The following is a 23786-nucleotide window of genomic DNA, read 5'->3' as shown; positions in this document are numbered from 1 at the left end:
CGGCCTTTTATGGACAAATAAGCTCTTTTCTTGCCCATTGTCGTAATTTTTATCATCATCACCATCACCAGCACCATCATCACACCGCTCACCTGCGCGCCGTACGCCTTGCGCGCGGCCAGGTACAGGTCGCGGAACCGGCGGTAGCGGCGCAGCAGCTGCCACGCGCACTGCGGCCCGAGCCGCACGCGCACCTCGTACTCGTGGTGCGTGCCCGCGCCCGCGCCGCGCGTCACCCACCCCGGGACCGATATCACCTCCGCTATGGATCAAAACATCCTCATCATCATCACAAACATCATTATTTACATCAACATCACCTAACTCGGCAAGGATATAACCTCCGCTGTGAATAAGAGCATCGTCATCATCATCATCATCATCATTAGCTACAGTAACATCAAGGCTAACATTTACGTCATCCACCCCGGGACCGATATCACCTCCGCTGTGGATCAAAACATCCTCATCATCATCACAAACATCATTATTTACATCCAAGTAGGTGACGTTGATGTAAATAATGATGAATAACCCGGCACGGATATCACCTCCGCTGTGGATCAAAACATCGTCATCACCACAAACAGCATTATTTACATCAACATCACCTAACTCGACAAGGATATAACCTCCGCTTTGGATGAAAACATCGTCATCAACGGTAACACCACTACTAACATCAACTTCACCCACCCCGGGACGGATATCACCTGCACTGTGGATGAAAACATCGTCATCATAATTCAAACTTCATTATTTACATCAACGTCACCTAACCCAGCACCGATATCACCTGCGCTGTGAATAAGAGCATCGTCATTCGTCATCATCATCAGCTACAGTAACATCACGACTAACATTAACGTCACCCACCCCGGGACTGATATCACCTCCACTGTGAATAGAAGCATCATAATCATCACCACAAACATCATTATTTACATCAACGTCACCTAACCCGGGACCGATATCAACTCCACTGTGGATGGGAGCATCATCATTATCACCACAAACATCATTATTTACATCAACGTCACCCACCCCGGGACCGATATCACCTCCGCTGTGAATAAGAGCATCGCCATCATCATCAGCACTATTTATTGACATCAAGATTCACGACTAACATTATCACCATCGCCACAAATATCATCATTGTCACCATTATTACTAACATTTACTTGATATTAACGTCATCATTGTCATTACTTATTATTACTCACATCATCTTTATATTAACATCATGGTTTACAACATCATCGTCATCAACGCTATATAACATTAATTGCACTGTATTCATCGTTATCACCACTTACGTTATCATTATCACCGCTAACGTCATCAACATAATAATTATAATTATTACTAATATAAACGTCACCTAACTGAGCAATTATAATATCATGTCCGCTACACAAGTTTACTTCATCATCACTATCGACAACGTTAACAATCAACACAATTGCTTACATCATCATCACTGTATTTATCAACATTAACATCGCGACTTATATCATCATCACCACCTTCATCACTAACATCAACAACACGGTATTTATAGACGTCAAAATAGCAACTTACATTATTAACAACTTTATCAGTCTTAACATTACCTCTATAATCGTGATCATCATTTCTAACGTCCTCATCACCGCTAACGACATTATTACCATAATTACTGAAATCAACTACACTGTATTAATCGATATCACAACTGACATTATCATCATGATCAACGCTACAATCGTTATTAGAATAACTAACATTAACTTCATAACAACATCGTCATCGGGACTTGCAACATCATCGTCATCTCTGCAAACATCATCGTTGACAACATTATTACTAACATAAACTTCACAGCCTTCATCAACATCATCATCCCAACTTACACCCTTATCATCATCACCCACAAAATCATTATTTTTATCAACTGCAGTGGATATTTGCGTTATTATTAATACTCACAGAAATCGATGGGATGATGAAGACCCTCCAATGTGTAATCCTGAAAGCATAAAAATAAAATAATGAACAACAATGCAAATACTCCTATCACTGCTTTAAAATCGAAGTTGGTGAAAAATCCATTCAAATTATTTGGTATTTTTCATGCTAAAGTGGTGACTCAGATTCGAAAATTTTATCTGGGTATCAAGGTGTGAAAGCGAAAGTTACGCTTTCAATTCAAAATACGCTTTTCAATGCAATAAATTGGCAACAAGAAACAACAACCTATTACAGTAGACCATTTTTATCCATCTACCCTACAAAACCTCACATTTATAACTACCCTCAACCACTTACCGGTATAACAAGCGGCGCGGGGCGGTCCCGCCTGCGGTAATCTTCACGGTCGTGATCACGGTCGTTGTCGAGATCGTGGTCGTGGTCAAGGTCACTCGCGTCGGGCGAAGCGAGCGCCCGTAGCGGGTCCGGCCATGACGGTTCGGAGCCGAGCTCATCGTTGGACGTGGACACGTTGTCTGATGCTTCTACGCCGTCGCTGTCTTTTAGCCTGAAGATGTTTAATATAATTTTTATTATTAGCTTGGAATTTTTTTTTAACTTTTTACACACGATTGTCTCGAGTCTCCATACCACGTTTAATCTATACTAATATTATAAAGCTTAAGAGTTTGTTTGAACGCGCTAATCTCAGGAACTACTGGTTCGATTTGAAAAATTCTAGGAAGGCTATAGGCTACAGTATATCATTACGCTAAGACCAACAGGAGCGGAGCCATCATTATTAAAATAAGGAATCAACATATTTATTATGTGATCCTTGACACATATTTCTATCCGCTTTTTATTAAAATCACATCACCTGTGTCGCAGCGAGTCCTGCACGTGGCCGTCGTCAGCCGTCTCAGTGCTGACGTGCATGTCGCTCTCGCTGAGAGTCAGCGACGGCGTCTCCTGTATGGGCGTCACCATGATCGTGCGCCTGCTCTGCTGGTTGTCGAAGAACGAGTACTGCAGCGCCATTTCGAGGCGGACGTACTTCTTTTGGAGCTCTTGGAGGACCTAGAATGAAAAAATATATATTTTTTTTGTTTAGTAGTGCTACTGGCTCGAAGGACCAAATGTTACTGACTCGAAGGACCAAATAAGAATAGAGTTGTTTTCTCGATAGTTTCAAATGTTTGTGGCCTGAAGGACTAAATACGGATAACGTACAACAGGAACGAATTGCAAGTGATCATTTGACTTTTATTTAAACTGATAAAATGCTCGAAGTACCAAATACGTATAACGTTATACATACAATAGAAACATGTGGAAAATAGGTTTTTACTTTTTATACACACCAATAAGACAAGAAATATATAAGTAAAACTTGTAACTTCTATTGAAAAATGTTGCCTCTAGTAGTTTTAATAACAATCCTATTTTTATATAGGTCACTTATTTGTTAAAATTGCTTACCTGTATCTGCCTATTCAGATCCTCCTTGGAGCAGTCGTTCTCCAGCGAGGATATCACAAGCATCTTCTGCGACGCGATGCGGGAACACAGCCGCTGCATCGCGCGCAACGCCTCAGCTTCCGTCACTTGCCGCCCGCGACGGTCGCCTGCTGTTTTTGATAAAAATACATTACTCACAAACACATACAGACAATTATAGTGAAGCAGTGTTGACTCAATGGTGAGACCTCGGACTTCGAATCGATAAGTCCAGGGTTCGAGACCTGGCGAGCGCGCAAGAAATAAATTGATTTTTCAATTTATCTGCGCATGTATTTATCTGTACTGTAGTTACAGTGATACAAGTGTTTTATTAGCGGTGAGGACCACTATACATCTGATAACAACTGACACTATACATCTGATTGAGCTGGATGACTGCCCTTCCACTATTCTAGCCTTTTGCTTATTCTGCCATGAAAAAAAAGTAATTTTTTTAGATATTGTCCCTCTTAGGGCAGTACACGGACCGCTTCAAACAGTTGAGACCGACGGCTTGAAGCCGCGACCGCGCGGTGCACTATAGACATTCATTCACTGCCGTACACGGACTCCTCGAGCAGTCGCGACCGCTTCAAACCGTCAACTGTGCGGTTTGTATCGACAGCTCGAGCATTCAACGACCGACTACTCGAACAGTCCGTGTACGTCGCTCAGCCGTTACTTGCTCGAGCTGCCCGTATAAGGCCGCTCTAATGTTTATAATATGTATATTTAAAACTACACAACGGATTTCGATCCCTTTTTTTAAATAGATATTCAAAAGGAAGGTTTTAGAAGGTTTCAAAAAGTTGAACAGGTTCAAATGTTTCAAAAATTTTGGCCATAACGATAAGGACAAACTACACCACTAGTACAAATGTTAAGGAGCGGTGAGGACCGCTAAAATGGCCCTTTACTTGCTTTTTTAAATGTATTTTCTTTCGATATTGTTCCTCTAAGATTAATAATGAATAACACGACTGTTAAAATCAGTCGATTAGAGTAACTGCTTTATGTTTTTTGGCAAACGCCAGTAGAAATAAATATTATGCGCCAAAAAAAAGCTTCATAATTAACTTCTCAAACAATGATTTACGTATTTAGAATACATCATACCTAATCTCCGTCTATATTTGGACCTCTGATGTCTCTCTTCTGGCGATCGTTCTATTGAGCTGGATGACTGCCCTTCAACTATTCTACTCGGCTGAAATGAAATGAAGTTGGATTTATAAGAAAACATAAATAATAATATTGAGGATTTTAATTGTTATAATCATTTTTTTATTGAAACTTCTTTAGGCGCATTGAGAGTAAAATTACAATTGCGTCATGGCAATTCCGTCTCATCACGGAGTAATGCCCCGATTTTGGTATCTTATAAATTTGCAAAAGAAGTTTCTCGGTACACACGATCTTTTTTTTATATATTACCTTATGATACTCCTCCGTGCTGGACATATCATCGCTATCATCCACGCTGGCGTTCAGCTTGAACCGGGGCAGATCCTCACTCGGGAGCATGGAGCCCTCCGTAGTGGAGGGGCTCGGGAGGGTCGACTCTGAGGGGAGCTTGGGGGAGGAGGAGGCCGTGTGGAACGTCGGGGAGGGGGGCGTGGGGGAGGTTAGGGATGGGGAGGGGAGAGGGTCGAGGCTGAGGCTGAGGCTGCGGGGAGAAATGTTTTTATTTTTATTCATAGAATATTATTTATTCATAATCATTTAGTTTGCCCTATAGTTGGCTTTGTGCTGACAATTTATTTTGCAAAAAAAATGAGGTAGTTTCAAAAAATATATTTTCCTATGCTTACGAAAATTTAATTGTGTTTTAAGTTTTATTGAAACATCACATTTATGAATGTGATGTATGTTGCAAAATCGCTAATTAGGATACTAATATGTTAGTTAACATTGACATTAAAAATTCTTTATTCTATATGCACCATTCATGATGACGTAAAAATACCCCTATACAGGGTTACAGGTTAAGTCGACCTATTCCTGTTAAGAGCATATAGTAGGGGTCAAAACAAACTGATTTGATCTTATAATACCATATCCAAAAGTTAGCCGTTGAAGAGTTATTGCAATTTTAATTTTTTTCTTGAAAATGCCACTTTATCTTCGCATTTAGCGTTTAATTTTTTATTTTACTTATTTGGTCTGGGTTTTTTTAAGTTTTTATGTAAAGGTTGAGTTAAACAATAATTCTCAGCAATAAAAATCCATATCGCTGCAAACAATTCAAAGAAATGGCTTTTAATCTAAAAATAATAACATTTAAGTAATTTAGTTAACTCGTTTTAAAGAAAGATATTGAAAAAAATCTCCATGAAAATGTGTCTGCAGATGTTTTTAAAAACATATACATGTTCTTAGCTATGTAAAAAGGTATGATAACCTCAGGTAGCATTCGTAGATTCCAAGAAATCGGGGATAAACATGGGACACTGTTAGGAAAGGACAACATCAGAATAAATTTTGTCATAATTTATTTTTCTTAAAAACTTTACAGTTCCTGCTCAACATGACTTCCTCTATTGCGAACACATATTCGAAACCTTTTCCGCAGAGTACTCTTAGTCAAGAGCCAATTAACAACTGGGGTAGTCACCCCAGTTGTCAACCAAATGAATCCCAAAATGTGTTGGTAAGCGCATAACTTTAGAACAGCTGAACCGATTTCTTTAATTTTTTTTATTATATTCCTTGAAGTACGAGGATGGTTCTTATGTAGAGAAAACGTGAATATGTACCACGGGCGAAGCCGGGGCGGACCGCTAGTTTCAAATAAATTAATTGGACCATACTTCCTTCCGGACAACCTAAATGGTGAAAATTATGGACCTTTCTGCGCCAACATTTAAGCGACCTACTTGAAGACATACCCCTGACTTTGTTAAGAGACATGTGGTTCCAACATGATGGCTGCCCTGCACCTTACAGAAGAAGTGTTAGAGAATGGTTAGACATCAACTATCCAAACAGATGGAACGTAAGAGGTGGGCCCATACCATGGCCGGCTAGAAGTCCAGACTTAACCCCCATAGACTTTTACGTATTACGTATATGAAGAGTCTGGTGTACAATGAGCCGAACCCGATTCCATCTGTTGATATTTTACGACAAAAAATTATCGATGCAGCCAATAAGATGAGGAACCAATTAACAACTGGGGTGACTACCCCAGTTGTTAATTGGCTCTTGACTAAGAGTACTCTGCGGAAAAGGTTTCGAATATGTGTTCTCAATAGAGGAAGTCATGTTGAGCAGGAACTGTAAAGTTTTTAAGAAAAATAAATTATGACAAAATTTATTCTGATGTTGTACTTTACTAACACTGTCCCATGTTTATCCCCGATTTCTTAGAATCTACGAATGCTACCTGAGGTTATCATACCTTTTTACATAGCTTAGAACATGCACATGTTTTTAAAAACATCTGCAGACACATTTTCATAGAGATTTTTTTCAATATCTTTCTTTAAAACGAGTTAACTAAATTACTTTAATGTTATTATTTTTAGATTAAAAGCCATTTCTTTGAATTGTTTGCAGCGATATGGATTTTTATTGCTGAGAATTATTGTTTAACTCAACCTTTTCATAAAAACTCAAAAAAACCCAGACCAAATAAGTAAAATAAAAAATTAAACGCTAAATGCGAAGATAAAGTGGCATTTTCAAGAAAAAAATTAAAATTGCAATAACTCTTCAACGGCTAACTTTTGGATATGGTATTATAGGATCAAATCAGTTTGTTTTGACCCCTACTATACGCTCTTAACAGGAATAGGTCGACTTAACCTGTAACCCTGTATATTGCGAAATTTTAACTTAATTTATTATCTCCTACATATTTACTAAAAGTGTCAAATAAATTTCCCTCACCTAAGTCGTTTAGCTCGATAATGCTCTCTCTCATCAGCAGAAAGCGGTTCGGGCGGATCTTCATCTTTAATTCTAAGTACTAGCTCGGATTTGCTGCGTTTAACACCTTCTATTGGCAAATAATCACCTTCGCCGTCTGTAAACATGCATTCTTATTTATTATTGTTTAATAATTTATTTTACCACACCAATTTAAATTGTTTTTATTGGTATACAAAAGCGGAATTAATAATGCACGAGGCTAATAAATTATGTTATAAAATATAAAAATTTTCCTACATTGTATTGGGATTTTTTTATTTATTGATAATATGTGGTATAGATGTCCTTATGGGTGGATAAAGTATTCTTCTTATTTGACAACTAATGTTTTCCCTTACTCTATTTCGCAGTGGACGGGTTTTTTCTTGAATCTAGACAAAGACTTGTTTATCTTTTGCCGTTAATTTATTTATTTTACTGTATTCTAACGCTAATCTTACCAGGATCAGCAAGCGCTTGTGTCAGTCCGCGCTGTCTCGCAGCAAGCAGCGCTAATTCAGCTTGCAGCCGCTCCACCTTAACGCGCTGTGCCGCTACCGATGAAACTCTCGCTTGTAACTCTTGCTCTAGTGTTTCTAGTTCTTTACGCTGAAGAAAGAAAATAAAGAATTATTAGTGATATGGGGAAAATAAGGGCATAGGTTATGTCAGAGCTTCGAGCATGTCTAAACTAGCTGCTATGATGGACCATACACAAAAAAAAACAATGAGCAGATAGAACATAACAGCTAATAACTAAAACAAAACATAAAAATATAGGATTAGAATATTTCTACTATTAGGAAGAATCTAAACACTTCTCTAAGGAATTTTTTTAACAATTAACAAATACATCAAGGCGTTTACGCTAAAGAGCATTCCCAAGATACAAACATACCAACTAAAACTCGAAAAACATAACCCTCCTTTGATGCAGTCGGATAAACATAAATAAGAAAAAAGCTGTTCTTTAATAAACAAAAAAAAAATTAAACCGGACAAAGGAGAAATCTATACAGGCAAATAAAAACCATAATAATTACATATAACCGGGGACAGACCTAAAATTACACACAAGAAAATTATTTTCAATCAACTTCAGAAGTCTGAAAAATCAATAAAATCGTCTATTTCACTCTTCTAAAATTCATTAGAAATATAACTATCAAACTGATCAAAGTTCCACCGCAAAAGTTACATCTGACCAAGACTTTTCCAATGAAAGTGTCGCTCAAAAACTCCTAAAGTTTTCTTTCTTGCTCTACATAAGTCAAACACGGATATAATCATAATGCCACACAAGAAAACTTTTTCAATCCCTTTTCTTATATCTAAGAATAAATTTCCAAAATCAAAGACACTTTTGAAGTAGATCAAATATTCTTTTCGGACCAAAATGCTTCTCAAACCCTCCTAGTTTTCTTCGCTCTACATAACTCAAAACACAGACAAACTCACGTGCTACAACTAGTATATAATCCACTTACATGTCTATTGACGGTGTCGGTTATATTTCTTGCCGTTTTCGGCTCGCACTGCTGCAGCAAGTGCATCAGGCACTCGGTGGACGTTTCGGACGCTGGGCTCTCGGGACTCGGCGTGAGGTTCTGTGAAAGATATTTTATTTTTGTTTTTTGGACAAAGTTTATGTCTTTACCATATAACAAACTAGCTTTTCGCCCGCAGCTTCACCCGCGTAGTCAAAGGTAAACCCGCATAATTCCCGTTCCCATGCGATTTTTTTTTGTGTTAATCCAAGTTACCCTATATGTGTGCGCCAAGTTTCATGAAAATCGGTTCAGCAGTTCTTGTGTGAAAGAGTAAGAAGCAAACAAACATACAAACTTTGGCATTTACGATATTAGTCGGACCCATGCAACTTTTTCTGCTCTCAACTTATGGTGTTAGTTTGGCACATAGCAACCATTGATGAATTATCATTCCAATACAAAAAAAATCAAATCGAAGCAGTTTCTGAGTTGCTCTTTCAAAAAAAATGTTTTTCATTAAAGGTGATGTTTCACCTTCGTACGTAGTCCCAATACGCAGATGTCTTGGGACAGACAGAATCCAAGAGCTGATTCTACACGCTATGTATATTATATTGCTTACGTATTTAACTTTTTAGTTCTATGAGATACCTCCACCGCGACCGATAGAAATATTGTTTACCTCATGCCCTACCACTTTTTAAATATCACTCTTACAGAGAATAGTCAAAAATCTTTTTTTTTGATGACACTATAAAAAAATTTAAGCATTAATAATGCAGTTATGAGCAATGAGCATACTTAAAATAAGCTATAGGATGCGTGTTGATAGTTTAAAAAATAGCACAAATATTACGATAACAACCCAAACACTTAATTTATAAAAACTCACAATTAGATTACATTAGAAAACGCCACAAAAAATAATTCCCAGATAATTATCAAGCACGAAAACCACAAACCTCATCAATCTGGCAGCCCTGCGCCAGCAGATCGCTGATGCTGTTCACCACGAACTCCTCCATCTCCCGCCTCTTCCCCCCCACCTGGCTCTCGAGCTCCACGATCATACTCTGCTCTTTCTCAATCTACGGGACACGGGGGTAGCAACACAAAATAAATTTGGCACTGGATTTTCTGAATTTTTTGAAAAAAGTACCCTCAATTTATGATTAAAAAAATCGAGTTTTGTAGTAGAGTAGCTTTATGCAATTCCAAATTGAATAAAAAGTTAATTAATAATTGCAATTTAAAAAAGGAGCCCGTGTGCCGAGCACACGTGTCAGAAGTGAAACTTCTTTGGCAAGATTCAAAGATTCTAAAATCATCACTTTACTCCATGGTATTGCCATGACGCGACCTTGAAATTTTCCTCTCAACGCGCCTAAAGAAGTTTCACTTCTAAAATCTTCAAATCAATTACAAAAAAGACTGATTCAGAAATCCAGTTTAAAAATAATACACTATAAAATAGCTCGCGAATATTACCAAGTGTCAAGCGCTAGCGTCTATGTGATACGATCGAATAGTAAACGATTGTGAGAAAATAAAACAACATCATTGTATGCGTGTTTATTGCATGTGCGGTACTAATGATACTCGATCGAAACTCGATTGCAAATTTTTATTCAAATAGTGTTGCAATGCATGATTACTTTTAAGAGAAAGTTTAAAGTTTTCATTAGGTATGTAAAAAAATAATAATTTTTGCATAACTCGAATGTGAAATCTTAAAACAGACGAAATTATAATAATTGAAACGTACATATTTTAAAATAATTTATCAATTAGCATATTAAATTTTATAAAAATTATGCAAATCTTTTAATTAAAAAGCTGCATTTATTAAAACAGTATTAATTATATTATTTTACTAAGTTATAAAACATATATCGTTCGAGATTTCACTACTGTTAACAATATTAAAAGTATATATCGTTCGAGAAACCTTAGTACCACTGCATAATATATAGGACAATGACACGTATGATTGCAGCACTAATGGCATTCGAGATAAAAATGAAAGGATTTAATTAGCTTGCGGAAACACACGCAATGTGATTTATTAATTGTACATACTTGCTGTGAAAATGCTTTTATAATACTTCATTACGATGACTTTTTTTTATATTTGAACAAAAAATAAAAATACTGGATTCTATTCAAAAGTGATTTGAAAAAAAAAAATGTCTCGATCTTACAGTAAAGGCTAATTCACCGGTCAATCGGTCAATGAAACTCATTTTCACAAAAAGACACCAGTTTTTTTTAATATAAAAACAAAACATATGACGTATAATTCTTAACAATTATTTTTGGTTAGTTTACATTTCCATGTTATTAAATTTTACTAGATTATTTTGTAAATAATTTTTGAATATTAGCTTATAAAGATAATAATTCTAAGTACATCATAGATTTTGTCGGCGAAATATTCTAACTACGCTTTAAGCTGTAGCTGGTAACTGTATTTAAGAAAAGGCATTTAAGAAATTGTTTAGCTAAGGAGAAGACATATTTAAAAAAGAGAAATTTTTCACTCACATACTTAAATACTCACCGCCTTGCTCACAGGGCACGGCCCCTTTAACAAACATCTCTTTAATCTAGGGATCACAGACAGTCCGCTATGCAGAGCATGCATGGCGACCGAGGAAACGGCAGCCCACGTCATCATGCGGAGGGGTTGCGGAGTACAGGGCAAGATACCTGGGGTCTCCTGGGTCCCTCCCCGAAGCCTTTGGCAGCCCTCACAAGCTGCTTGGCTTCATGGAGGAGCTCGGGTGGTTTCAGTTCTAGCTGGTTTCCCCCACCTCCCTCTCTCACGCAAAATAGGCGCTTGACGTCGAGTTGCGGAGAAATGCCCGTCTATTATTATTATTACTCACCGCCTTCAAAGTTTTAGGTGTCACGATTTCTGAGCCTTTTAAAGGTACCTACTTTATTGTTTTTTTGCTCTCGTTTAAGCATTTTCTTTGTGTCAATGTATTTAAAAAATTCAATGAAGGCATTTTTTTGTTGTTATTTTTTATTTCGGTCCAAATGTCGTTCCAAGATCCGAAGCGTAGTGTCAAGTAAGGGTCGAGTCTTACTAATTTATTGGCACTGTCGACTTCCAAGGCGACAGTCCATAGAATTGTTGCTCATTCGATTGTCGGCGCTCTCGCCGCGACGACGATAGTAGTACATAAGGCTCGTCGCACACTCAGTCAGATAGTAGCACATAAATCTCGTCGCTCACTCAGTCAGATAGTAGCACATAAGGCTCGCCACTCACTCGGTCAGATAGTAGCACATAAGGCTCGCCACTCACTCAGTCAGATAGTAGCACATAAGGCTCGTCGCTCACTTAGTCAGATAGTAGCACATAAGGCTCGCCGCTAACTCGGTCAGATAGTAGCACATAAGGCTCGCCGCTAACTCGGTCAGATAGTAGCACATAAGGCTCGCCGCTAACTCGGTCAGATAGTAGCACATAAGGCTCGCCGCTAACTCGGTCAGATAGTAGCACATAAGGCTCGCCGCTAACTCGGTCAGATAGTAGCACATAAGGCTCGTCGCTCACTCGGTCAGATATTAGCACATAAGGCTCGTCGCTCACTCAGTCAGAAAGTAGCACATAAGGCTCGTCGCTCACTTGGCTACCAACGATATACTGCCTGCACATAAAGGCCAGCACTCACCCGGTCAGTCGCGGCCCGTGCGGCAGCGGCGTGCCGCCGTGCCCGCGCGCTGAGGTCCCGCTGGCGCGTGCGCAGGGCGCGGCGCCGCAGCGTCCAGCCGCGCTCCAGCGCGCGCCAGTCGCCCGACAGCCGCCGGCACGCCGCCGCGTACTCGCGCTCCATCGCGGAACGCTCCTAAAACAATATAAATACATATTATGTTAAACTTTAACACACGCTGCAGCTGTGTCTTCTAGAGGTTTATTATCCCTTAAAATACAATTCGACTCGAGCGCTATCGCTGCCGCAGCAAACTCGTTTCAACGTTAACCTAAATAGCTCGTCACTTCGCTCCTAGCCTTCGAATTTCAACGCTAAAAAGTAAAAACTACCTTTCTAAAATAAGAAAGAGCGCGTGTGCCAAGCACAAGCGTCAGAAGTGAAACTTCTTTAACAAGATTCAAATTGAAATTAAAAATTTATTTTTACACAATTTTTTTTACATAATTTCATTTCAAAGATAACAAAATCATCGCCTTTCTACATAACCTAACGATATTGGAATGTCGCAACCTTGAAATTTTATTCTCAACGCATCTAAATAAGTTTCATTTCAATAAAGAAATTTTTTGTAAGAAAATTTTAATTATGTAGTTTTTATTTATTAGTTACAAAAAATAACTACTTTACAAATAAATAAATACGATTGAATGTTCCAAACACGTCATGAATTTTCTTTATTACATCCTTCGTCACGATCAAGATGGCAGCTTCTCTCTTTTTTTTTTAATATTAAAGACACCTTTGAACTTCTTTCCATAAAATTATTTTTTTTATATGGAAGTTGTTCACTTTAACAAAGGCAACACGCACCTCATCCAACTGCTTCTGCTGCTTGACCAGCTCCTCCCGCTCGGCGTGCCATTTACGTTGCCGCTCCTGCTGCTGCAGCACGAACTGCTGTCTCTCTCGCTCCAACTCCGCTCGTTGCAGGGAAATGCGCTCACACCGTATCTCGCTCTCTAAGTCCCTGTGAAATTAGGCGATTACAGAATTTAATGAAGCTTTCGACTCGGTATAACATCAAGTATATTATGTTTAAAACCCCTATCAATGAATATCGTGATAAATATTGTATTAATAACTTACTTGAATAACAAATAATTGAAGTAAATCTCAACTAAAAACTAACTCAAACCTTGAAAAATATCAAAACAATACAAACAATACTTTTGGTATGCCACAGGGTTCTATCATTGGTCCCTTACTATTTCTAACCTACAAAACTGACTTTTACTCCTTTTTTATGACAAAATCATAACAAATACACTAGAATACTTACGAATACGTATTATTAAGGTTCTCCGTGCTAGCTGCTAGGTCGGTAGTGGACCACGAGAGGAGGGAGAGACGAGAGAGGTTCATCATGGAAGCGCTGCCTTCTTGACGTAGTTTGGCAGCTTCCGCCGGGTCGTTGTAGCGGAACATGTTCGTGCGGCCCAGGAGGAGGATGCAACCTATGAAAATGACGTAAGGATTAACTAAAATAGTAGAGAAAAGAATATAAGTCATATTTTGTTAATAAAGACAACCTTCAAAAAAATAGAAAACTTCATTTAAGTGAAACTTCTTTATACGCATTGACAGTAAAATTCGCGTCATGGCAATACCGAATGAATCTTGCCAAAGAAGTTTCACTTCTGACAGGTGTGCACGGCACACACGCTCATTCTTATGTTATTTCGGCGATAAAAATGTCACCGACCCTGGCTCAGCTTGGCCGGGCGGTCGAGCAGCACGGTGTTGAGCCAGCACTGCGCGCCGTCGGCCGGCTCGATGGTGGCCACGCCGTCGTGCAGCGCCACCGTGCAGTGCAGCGGCAGCACGCCCGCGCCGCTCAGCACTATGTCCGGCGTCGGGCTGTACTCCGAGCTGCCTATCACCGTTTCACCTTCCTGGTGGAAAAGGTGCTCAATTAGTAACTTGTCAAAAATCACTATTTATGACAACGGTTATTTTGTTCAATAAATTTTGACATGACAGCTCGTCATGTCACCAGACTCATGTCAACAGACACAAACAGACAGAAATGAAAAAAGTAAAAAAAATATTTTTAAAAAATTTTGAAAAAAAATTTTTTTTCAAATTTTTTTATCACTAAATCTTGCCCACCTTCAAATGATACAGCGTGACACCAGTAGACAGGAGATTATCATCTATCCCCACTAAATGTGGCATATCCGAGTCGAGCACGACCCCTAGACCACTCTTGCGCAACCCAAGTGCCTTCTGCTCGTGTAATATCTGCTGCGTTTCCCGCCATTTCTCCGTCCATTTCTCTGTGAGCACTTTCTCTTGCGCTTCCTTGCGTTGGAGCGTCGCGAGAACTCCGGCTTCTGTTTCTACAGGTACCTGAAATAGATACATGTTTTGTTAGGTTCTGATGTTGGCGGAAAATTACAGATATTAGCACATATAGGTTTGAGTTTTAAATAAATCTGTTAATTGGTATTCTCATTAAATATATCGTTGGCAAATGGAAAAATTTTGAATTTAGATAATTTTAGTTAATTCTAAATTCAAAATTTTTCCATCATTCCATTTTTCCAAACTACCCGAAATTGGAGCCAGAAAAAACAATTTTTACCCATTTCCAAGTGACATCTTTTCTTTGTGCCCCAATCCTTAGGATAAAGGATTGTTTGTTTTTCTGTCACGTTGCAACGAAACAATGTTATGACATGATTTTTTTGTCTGGAGAGATAGGAAGCTAGACATAGGCTACTTTTTAAAACAACTCATTCCCACCCCACTTTTTCATGGATTTCAATTGTTTTTGACAAAGCACCACATTATGTTCATACTCACAGAATTGTGCGTTATCTGCGCGCGCAGCTTGTCAATCTCCTCGCGTAGTTCTCGTATGAGCTTAACATTGGGATCCTCATTGATGGTCGGCTTATTGATAATGTTCTTGGCTCTATTCGCGTAGCGTAAAGTAGATAGTGTCTCGCCGTAGTTGCAGTCCGCTGGGGATATCTGAAATGATTAAATGCATATAAATTTGGTATTATAGGTCAGGGTTATATGAAGTTAAACCCACTAAAAGTGCTTATCATATGCTTCCCACCAGCGAATGTTCATCAATATAACCGAGAAGATTTTTAGATTGCGCGCGATCACTAAACTGTTATTGACGGTTTTCGGTTTTTACGGCTTTTTATTAAATCTCCCAAATTAAACAATGATTAATTTCACATATAAATTTATAAAAAAAGAGTCAGACCAATATCAGATGCTGTACTTTACGAATAATAGTACTTAACATATATTGAAATAATTTGTAATTACATTCTTGCGAATAAATACAATTTGAATTTGAAATGCAGAATGTATCTGCTCTATACAGGACTTTTAATAAGAATACTTACCGCTGCAATCATAATCGTCTTAGAATTTCCACCGAGCGAATCCTTTAGCAGCCAAGTGAGGACGGAGTCACGATACGGTATGAACACTTTCTTATTGTTTTTCGGTGTGCGATCTGAAAAAAATAAACAATATTTTTTGTAGTGAAACCTTGGACATTTAAAACTTATATACAGATAATAAAATTGTGTAAATATGTTTTGAATTTATAACTCATGAGTAATTATAATTTATGCATGTACGCATGTATGCGTGAATATGTATTCGTATCCGTGTGTTCGTGCTCCCTTGTACGTGTATTTGTGGTTATGCATGTGCACATAATATGTATATGTATAGATGTGAGTGTATGTATGCACGCGCACTTGCGTGTAGAATTTATATGCATACGTTATCGTATACGCATGCGTTTGCGCATACATGCGTTTACGTTTACACGCGTTTGTATGTGTGTGTGTGTGTGTGTGTGCGTGTGTATGTGTATACGTACTGTCGGGCTGGCTGGACTCGGCGAGCGCGGAGATGACGGATCCGAGCGTGACGAGCGACTTGTTGATGTGTGCGCCCTCCACAAGACGCTGGCCTGTTGCGCCGGTAGCGTCGGCACGTTCACTGAAAGTTAACAATTAGGATATTCAAGTAATCACTATACTAAGCTAATATATTTTTTGATTAAAAAAAACACAAAATTCACTATTTCCATACTAAACCTGAAGATGTTGTAAAGAAACCGGTCGTAGTTTTTGAAGTGAAACTTAAGGCGCTTTGAGAGTAAAATTTCAAGGTCGCGTCATGGCAATACCTTCACTTCATGGTGTAAGGCGACGATTTTGGTATGTTTGAATCTTGTCTTGAAGAAGTTTCACTTCTGAAGTGTGTTCGGCACTTTTTTTTCCATAATTACCTGCCGGCCAGATCCACGAGGTGCACTTTGGACACGGTCTCGCTGGGCATGTTGTTGTGCCGCAGGTAGCTCGCCTGCACGAACGTGACCGTGAATATCGCGTGCGAGCGGGACGACACGTCGTTCATCTGTGTACTTGCTGTTGTACGCTGCAGGTTGCCGCGGTGCATGCACTCCTGTGCGATGAGATAACAGGAATATTAGATTTTTTTTTTATTTTACTTATTTTGGTTATCCAACAGCTTTACATTTAATAAGATTTTACTATTTTGTTGATTAATTGAACAAATTGCCAATAAGGATTACAACATATTAAGAATAGACCATAAACTAGAAAGGTATACAGTAATATTAATAAAAAACATAAAAATAACTACAATAAAATAATACTTAGTTACTTAATGTGTGTGAGCGTATGTAATATGTATGAGATAATTAATTTTTACAGGATTGGGTTGGTAGGAGGCCCGTGAACAAGCAATAGAAACGTATATTTGCTGATGATGATGGGTCGGCAGGTCAATGCTTGTATCTACATATACATTTTTCACACGTTATGTGTAAAGTGTAAACAAGTGTCAATAATTATGCATTTAATAAAACGACGGATTTCAAAACAAAATTATATCACCTCGTCTTATTTATTTTGGACGATTTTTAATCAACCCATCGAACACATATTTTATCGCATTTAAGAGCCTTAAAAAAAGGAAATAACACGATTACAAGAATTGTGACTCATTAACAAAATCAGATTTAAAGATAAGACACCCACAGTTTGTCGCGACACAATATTAATTAAAGACTGACACAAAAACAAAAATCCAACCTAATTTCCATCTACTAAACTTACCTGAATATCATCATAATCCGACACCAAGTGCTTCGACAGATCCTGTACATAGGGTCCCAACTTCGGGTGCTCCCGGACCCTAAGGGAGTGACCAGAATCAGTAGATAGCAGATCTTTGACCCTCTCATTGTATATCTCCAGGTAACTGACTTCAGTACGGTACGATGCTCCTGATTCCTTGCCCGCGGCGACCCGGGAAAAAAGCTGCCTACATATCCGGGGTATTAGGCCTTGCGAATCCTGGGAAAAATATTATTAATATTTTTGTCAGAAATAAGTGGGCTTATTCAAGACAACATATTTAGACAATGATTTTTGTTCTGCAAGGCTAGTTTAATCATTTATTAAAGTGATTTGAATTTCCTAAATTCATGTTAACATGCAAAAGTTTATATTTTTTTATTGTTTTCATTGTGCTGTTTTTTTTCCTCAATTATTAGCACGCTACTCTATAACATAGCATTTATATATCCTGTTAATCATAAGGTGATAGAAGACTATAAATAATCTATTAAAATATCATCACTACATAGTATAAAACAAAGTCGCTTTCTCTGTCCCTATGTCCCTTTGTATGCTTAAATCTTTAAAACTACGCAACGGATTTTGATGCGATTTTTTTTTAATAGATAGAGTGATTCAAGAGAAAGGTTTCAGTATATAATTTATTAGGTTTTAGGCAAAGCGGGCGAAGCCGCGGGCGGTAAGCTAGTAAGATTATAAAACAAAATCAAATAAAACAACATCCGATCAGAGGAATCTGAGAATGCAGTCCACTAAATTAGATAAACATCTTTGTTATCATTCGCATAGCATTGAGACGAGTTAAGACGACTATGTAAATGACTATAATTTTTAAAAGAATGGAGACAATTTAATGTTTTAGATAAAACGTCTAGATCTAAATTGTAATCTATAAAATATATGATATTTATCACTATAAATATGTGCTATTTATAACATAATTATTATTATAATTAAAAGTGGAGAACATTTTCAAAGATTAACATTTTGGTTAATCTTTTTATTAGTTTGTGGACAGTTTGTTTTTAAGATAACAATATCATCAATATGAATAAAATAAAATGCTACATTGCAATTCAATTTGAATCAACATATTGTGAACACTAAACACCTGCATATAATGACCATTTTCCTTTACTTAGAAAAAATGTTCGTCATAAAATAATTTCTTTAAAAATAGATAGGACCTTGATGGCACTTCCGAACTTTGGTAAATATTTGTCTAAGCTCCGCGTCAACTCTGTCTGCGATGTCAGTCACTAGACTGAATACAAACATCGTAAAATAATACTAGATACCTATAATATTAATGGAACGGAAGTACTGAATAAAGTTCATGATTATACAGGGTGTCCCAAATAGTAGTGATGAACGAAAGCTGGGAGGTAGATGACCTAGAGGGCTATCCGAATCACCCCCATGTATGTTATACGATTTTTCGTATTTTTGGAGTTATGACATTTTTTTCAATTTTTCATCTATCGCTGAGTACGATGAGATTTTTATTTATGGTGACGTGAATTATTGCGCTAGATGCTTGATTTTTTTTTTGTGTGCTAAGCTGAAAGATAGGCCAATTCAGTATGGTAACATTTACTATCGATAGATCTTCGAATAAAATAAAAAAAAGAATTAAATGCCAAGAAAGATGAAATTACCAGGTATGTTCACAACTTCAAGGGCCCATAAAAAAATAAATCACATAAAAAAAGTTTTCCATTTGGCTTTTAAAAACTTGCTCTATCTATCAGGTAGCTACCATGAAAATTTCATTTTATTATTCAGAAGACTTCAATCGAAAAATTGAAATCTAAATGTGGTAAGTGTCAAAGGCGGAAAAAAAAGGCGGAAAGCTAGTTTATATAATATATTTTCATTTTTCAGAAAAATACCCACATCACTACAACCAAAGTATATTGATTTCTCTTTTTGGAATTCATCTGCATTTCTCTCCAACTTACTGGTTTAGCTAAAATAAATACTGTCTCAAAATAAACAGCATATAACGAAACCAAATCATTTTCCGAAACATTGCAATCTGATACAGTTATCTCGACTAGTTATCAATTGGGTTTATAGAGCAGTAAAAAAGTAAACAGGTAAACTTTATCTCGGATATCACCATGCATTGATGTTTATCCGTTTATTTTCCAAACTTTATTTATTTTGTTGGAAAAGATCAGTCTGTTTATTTTTTTTTATTTAAAGTTCATGTGTTCCTTGAGGTATTTTTATATTTTAAACAAAAATGTTTACTTTACTCAATGCGGAAAATACAACATTATAAGGAACTAAATTTAATGAATCCATAACGTCAAAATACATAATATTAATAAAAACGCCTGGAAAAAAATACCTAGACCTAAAAACATCCAAAATTTTTGCTCACATGAAATAAATAAAAAAAAAACTTTGTAACTACAATCCTTCTTTCTAATCATAATTTTCATTTCATCAGTTCATAAACAACTTACAGGAGACCCCATCATGGTGAACGTCTTCCCGCTGCCCGTCTGCCCGTACGCGAACACGCACGCATTGTAGCCCTCGAATGCGCTGTCTATCACGTCCAGACCTAGGTCGGAGAATACCTGACAAACAAACAAAAATTATGTAGCTTCTGAAGAAGTGCACGCAAAAAGGCGCTTCAATATATATATAAATCTTGGAGTATAAGTTCGAATATAAGAGAGGTGCTTTTCCCGACCTCTCCAAGACATAGGATAAAAAATAGCCAATGTTCAACTCAAAAAATTTTTTTTTCAATCCATGGAACAGTTTTTGAATTTATTCGTTACATGCAAAAATAAATTATTTCGTTTATAATTTTAATGTAGATTAAAATTTAGCACCCCTTATTTTCCTGCTCCATATTCAAACCTTTGTGATTTTGACAATTAAACTTGGGTTCTTATTACGCAAAGCATTGTCACCATATTTTGATATTAGTTGTATAGATATTATAGATTATAGTTGATGATTTGTACCTCTGTCGTAAATCGGTCGTAAATTGGTGGGAATTTTGTTTGTCATGGAGGTGTCGTCACACGTTCATTTTGTTCATTGATACATATATGGTATATACTATAGTGCCGAGAGCGAAAGGTTTTTTGGGAATAGGCAGAATTAAATCAAGCTCGCTAATAGCAAGTTTATAAACTGGATTAAAACATGGTTCTTTTTATAACGGCTAAACCATAACGAAGTGGTTAATCCCTCTAATATTAGAAAAAATGTGTTGTTATATCTAAAATGGTTAATTCTAATTAATCTATCACCTAAATATGTCTAGCAATTCAGATAAAACTCCCTACAAAGATGGATTAAAACCAAGATCGACGAATAACGAACTGTAAGCTGGACGAAGACGAAAACTAATAGTTGAGTTTTACTTACCATTAAAACTCGTATTATGTCCAGGAGCCTTATTCGAGGCCTTTAAACATTAATGAGAGAGACATCTTTGACTTCCGGCCGACATTACGTAGTTGTAGTTCCAATTATCTCCACAGAGGGCCTCGTTGTCGCGCTTCCGTGTTTACCAGAGTGACGTTTGTACAGCTAAGCTTTTAAATAATGGTTCTCGCAGTAATAAGCTCATTGAGTCTCATTATTTTTAACAATTTAATTTTATTAATTATTTAATCAAACTAACTACCAGGCAGGTCTTAATGTAAGGCCTCGAATAAGGCTCCTGGACATAATACGAGTTTTAATGGTAAGTAAAACTCAACTATTATGTCCTTACGCCGTTATTCGAGGCCTTTAAACAATAATGAGACATTGTTTGGTTTCGCCTGGTAAACAAGACGCCAATGTGATTATTTACAAAAAATAAATTAATATATTCATTTCAATTTATTATTGTGATAAGGGCTCAAACAGAGCACATAAAGAATTATTCTGATTATTAACCGGTCTCACTTCTTTTCTATAATATTTTTTGAAGGTATTTTGTGACCTCCAATTTCCCCTTGCAAGAATTTTATCTATAGATTCATTGTCTAACCAGCTCCTAGAGGCAACAGCTGATCGAACGCTACCAGGAGCAGCTTCAACACCCGCCTCTCTCAAAGCAGATTTCACCCAACCAGCTATTACAGTTCTAGAAGCGGCTTTCGCCTTGCCACAAACGGTTACAAATAAGTTATCTACGCTAGCCAAGTTACGCCTATCCATGCCCAGATCTAATAACTTTCTAATCCAAAATACGGGGTCGATATTACAGTTACTTGCGTTTGACAATAACTTCCAACCTGATTGAACATATGAATCCGAGTCAGTCTTAGATCCATGTTTGGGCCAAAAAACTATAGAATTTTCTACGGTACTATCTACATAAAAGCCTTCTGCAACACTCAAAAGTGTCAAGTCATGTATTCTACGACCTGAACACAATAATAATATAATGGCACAACGGCGTGAAATTTCCCACAAGTTACTACTATTCTGCACATTATGATTAGTTAACCATGATATCAAAATGGAAGTATCCCAAATGTTACCCGCGCGCAATTTTGGGCTAGTATTTGCTATAGCTTTTAATATCTGTTTTACTAAAATATTCGAACTTAACTTAGAATTGTCCTCCGTTTTACATAAAGTGGACACGACTGATTTATGAACTAAAATTGTCCTATATGCAAGTTTTTCGACTAAATGTAAATCAGCTAAATATTTGGCTAAATCAGATCCTGTTGGATTCTTAATGTCGACATTGTGTTTTAAACACCAATTAATCCACCGTTCCCAAGCAGGTTTATACGTTTTAAGAGTAGAGCCTCGCCATCCTGACCGCAAGAGCGATTTTTGCTGGCTTGACCATGTTTCTAATGCTTGCGTCCACCCCCACATTTCCAAATTTCGAGAACCATATTCTTTACCTTTGGTGGAGGGAGGCCCGTGGTCAGATCTATTAGTTTGGTCTCCAGGTGGCGGACGGTGAAGGGTGGAGCTATCGCTCGCGACTTCAGATCTGCTCTCCAAAATGCCCGCGGCCACCTCGGTGCTACTATTAGGTACATACCTTTCGCTCGATTGAGATGCATCAAAACTCGGGGCAGGACACTCGGAGGAGGAAATACCCACGCTAACCTGAAGGTCCTCGAACTCCCAAGCAAACGCATTGTGTTTCCATGCTTGTCGATCCCGTTGGTCTAGACTCACATATTTGGGTACCACATGAGCTCGTGTTGAAGCGAACAGATCTACATCTGGCACTCCCCATTTCGCAAACACTAGATCTGTCGTTGAAGGTAGTAAATGCCATTCCGCGGGGGACATGTTCCGCGATAGGCGATCTGCTTCCATATTGTAACTGCCTGGAATGTGGTGAGGAATCAAATGTATGTCGAAAATGTCTAACAGATGGTAAACTTCGTAAGTTAGATTCATCAGTTCCGCCGACCGACAACCCCCTTCGTTTTTCAAGTAGGCTACAACGGCTTTGTTGTCGCACTGTAGAAGAACTGACGAATGAATCAGAGAGGGACCCACTTCCCTTAAACATTTGACAACAGTGAGCATTTCCTTTTGGTTCGAATGAAGTAAGCTTTCTGCGCCCACCCATTCTCCCTTCATATGAATACCATTTAGCTCGGCCCCCCAACCCGAATCCGCCGCGTCCGTTGTTAAGAAATGTGTGGTTGAGGGAGGATGAATTCGAGAGAACTTCTCGCAATTTACTAACCACCACTTGAGCTCCTTGACTACCTGTTGCGGCAGATGAAACGACGTTCGGTCTTGGTGTTTCAGCAGTCTGTTTGAAAGTGTTAAAAGACAACGGAAATTGAGCCGGCCCTGGGGTATTACGAGACGGGCAAAGTTTAGAAAGCCTGCAGTACTCTGAGCCTCTTTCAAAGTTATGACCTGACTCTTCAATAGATGTGAAATATTTACCTTTATTTTCCGGATTTTGTTTTGTGGTAAACTCTTCCTGTTCTGCCACGTGTCCCATACTATACCCAGGTATTCTAAAGAGGTCTGAGGTGAGAGTATAGATTTGTTGGTGTTTACCTTCCAGCCCAGCTCCTGTAGACTTTTTAGCACGAACTCCA

The 23786-nt window shown here is 37.9% G+C and overlaps 1 protein-coding gene across 1 annotated transcript in view; it reads right to left on the bottom strand.

Moving 5' to 3' along the window:
• Positions 1 to 23786, bottom strand: part of LOC123699528 (kinesin-like protein Klp98A) — a 39106-nt gene that overhangs the window by 4184 nt on the left and 11136 nt on the right. Inside the window, exons 4-25 of the mRNA XM_045646497.1 lie at positions 20205 to 20321; positions 17707 to 17946; positions 16854 to 17029; positions 16440 to 16561; positions 15952 to 16064; positions 15389 to 15559; positions 14693 to 14932; positions 14286 to 14475; positions 13863 to 14037; positions 13394 to 13550; positions 12542 to 12715; positions 9821 to 9946; positions 8856 to 8975; positions 7830 to 7977; positions 7348 to 7483; positions 4891 to 5122; positions 4573 to 4663; positions 3436 to 3584; positions 2834 to 3033; positions 2311 to 2521; positions 1972 to 2011; positions 93 to 262 (exon numbers count right to left, since the gene is read on the bottom strand). Of these exons, the coding sequence (XP_045502453.1) occupies positions 93 to 262; positions 1972 to 2011; positions 2311 to 2521; positions 2834 to 3033; positions 3436 to 3584; positions 4573 to 4663; positions 4891 to 5122; positions 7348 to 7483; positions 7830 to 7977; positions 8856 to 8975; positions 9821 to 9946; positions 12542 to 12715; positions 13394 to 13550; positions 13863 to 14037; positions 14286 to 14475; positions 14693 to 14932; positions 15389 to 15559; positions 15952 to 16064; positions 16440 to 16561; positions 16854 to 17029; positions 17707 to 17946; positions 20205 to 20321 (3498 nt within the window). The remainder of the gene's footprint in view (positions 1 to 92; positions 263 to 1971; positions 2012 to 2310; positions 2522 to 2833; positions 3034 to 3435; positions 3585 to 4572; positions 4664 to 4890; positions 5123 to 7347; positions 7484 to 7829; positions 7978 to 8855; positions 8976 to 9820; positions 9947 to 12541; positions 12716 to 13393; positions 13551 to 13862; positions 14038 to 14285; positions 14476 to 14692; positions 14933 to 15388; positions 15560 to 15951; positions 16065 to 16439; positions 16562 to 16853; positions 17030 to 17706; positions 17947 to 20204; positions 20322 to 23786) is intronic.

This window comes from Colias croceus, chromosome 18, assembly GCF_905220415.1.
Source record: "Colias croceus chromosome 18, ilColCroc2.1".
NCBI lineage: Eukaryota > Metazoa > Arthropoda > Insecta > Lepidoptera > Pieridae > Colias > Colias croceus.
The sequence above is the reverse complement of the archived record's forward strand: the minus strand, read 5'-3'. Positions and strand labels throughout refer to the sequence as shown.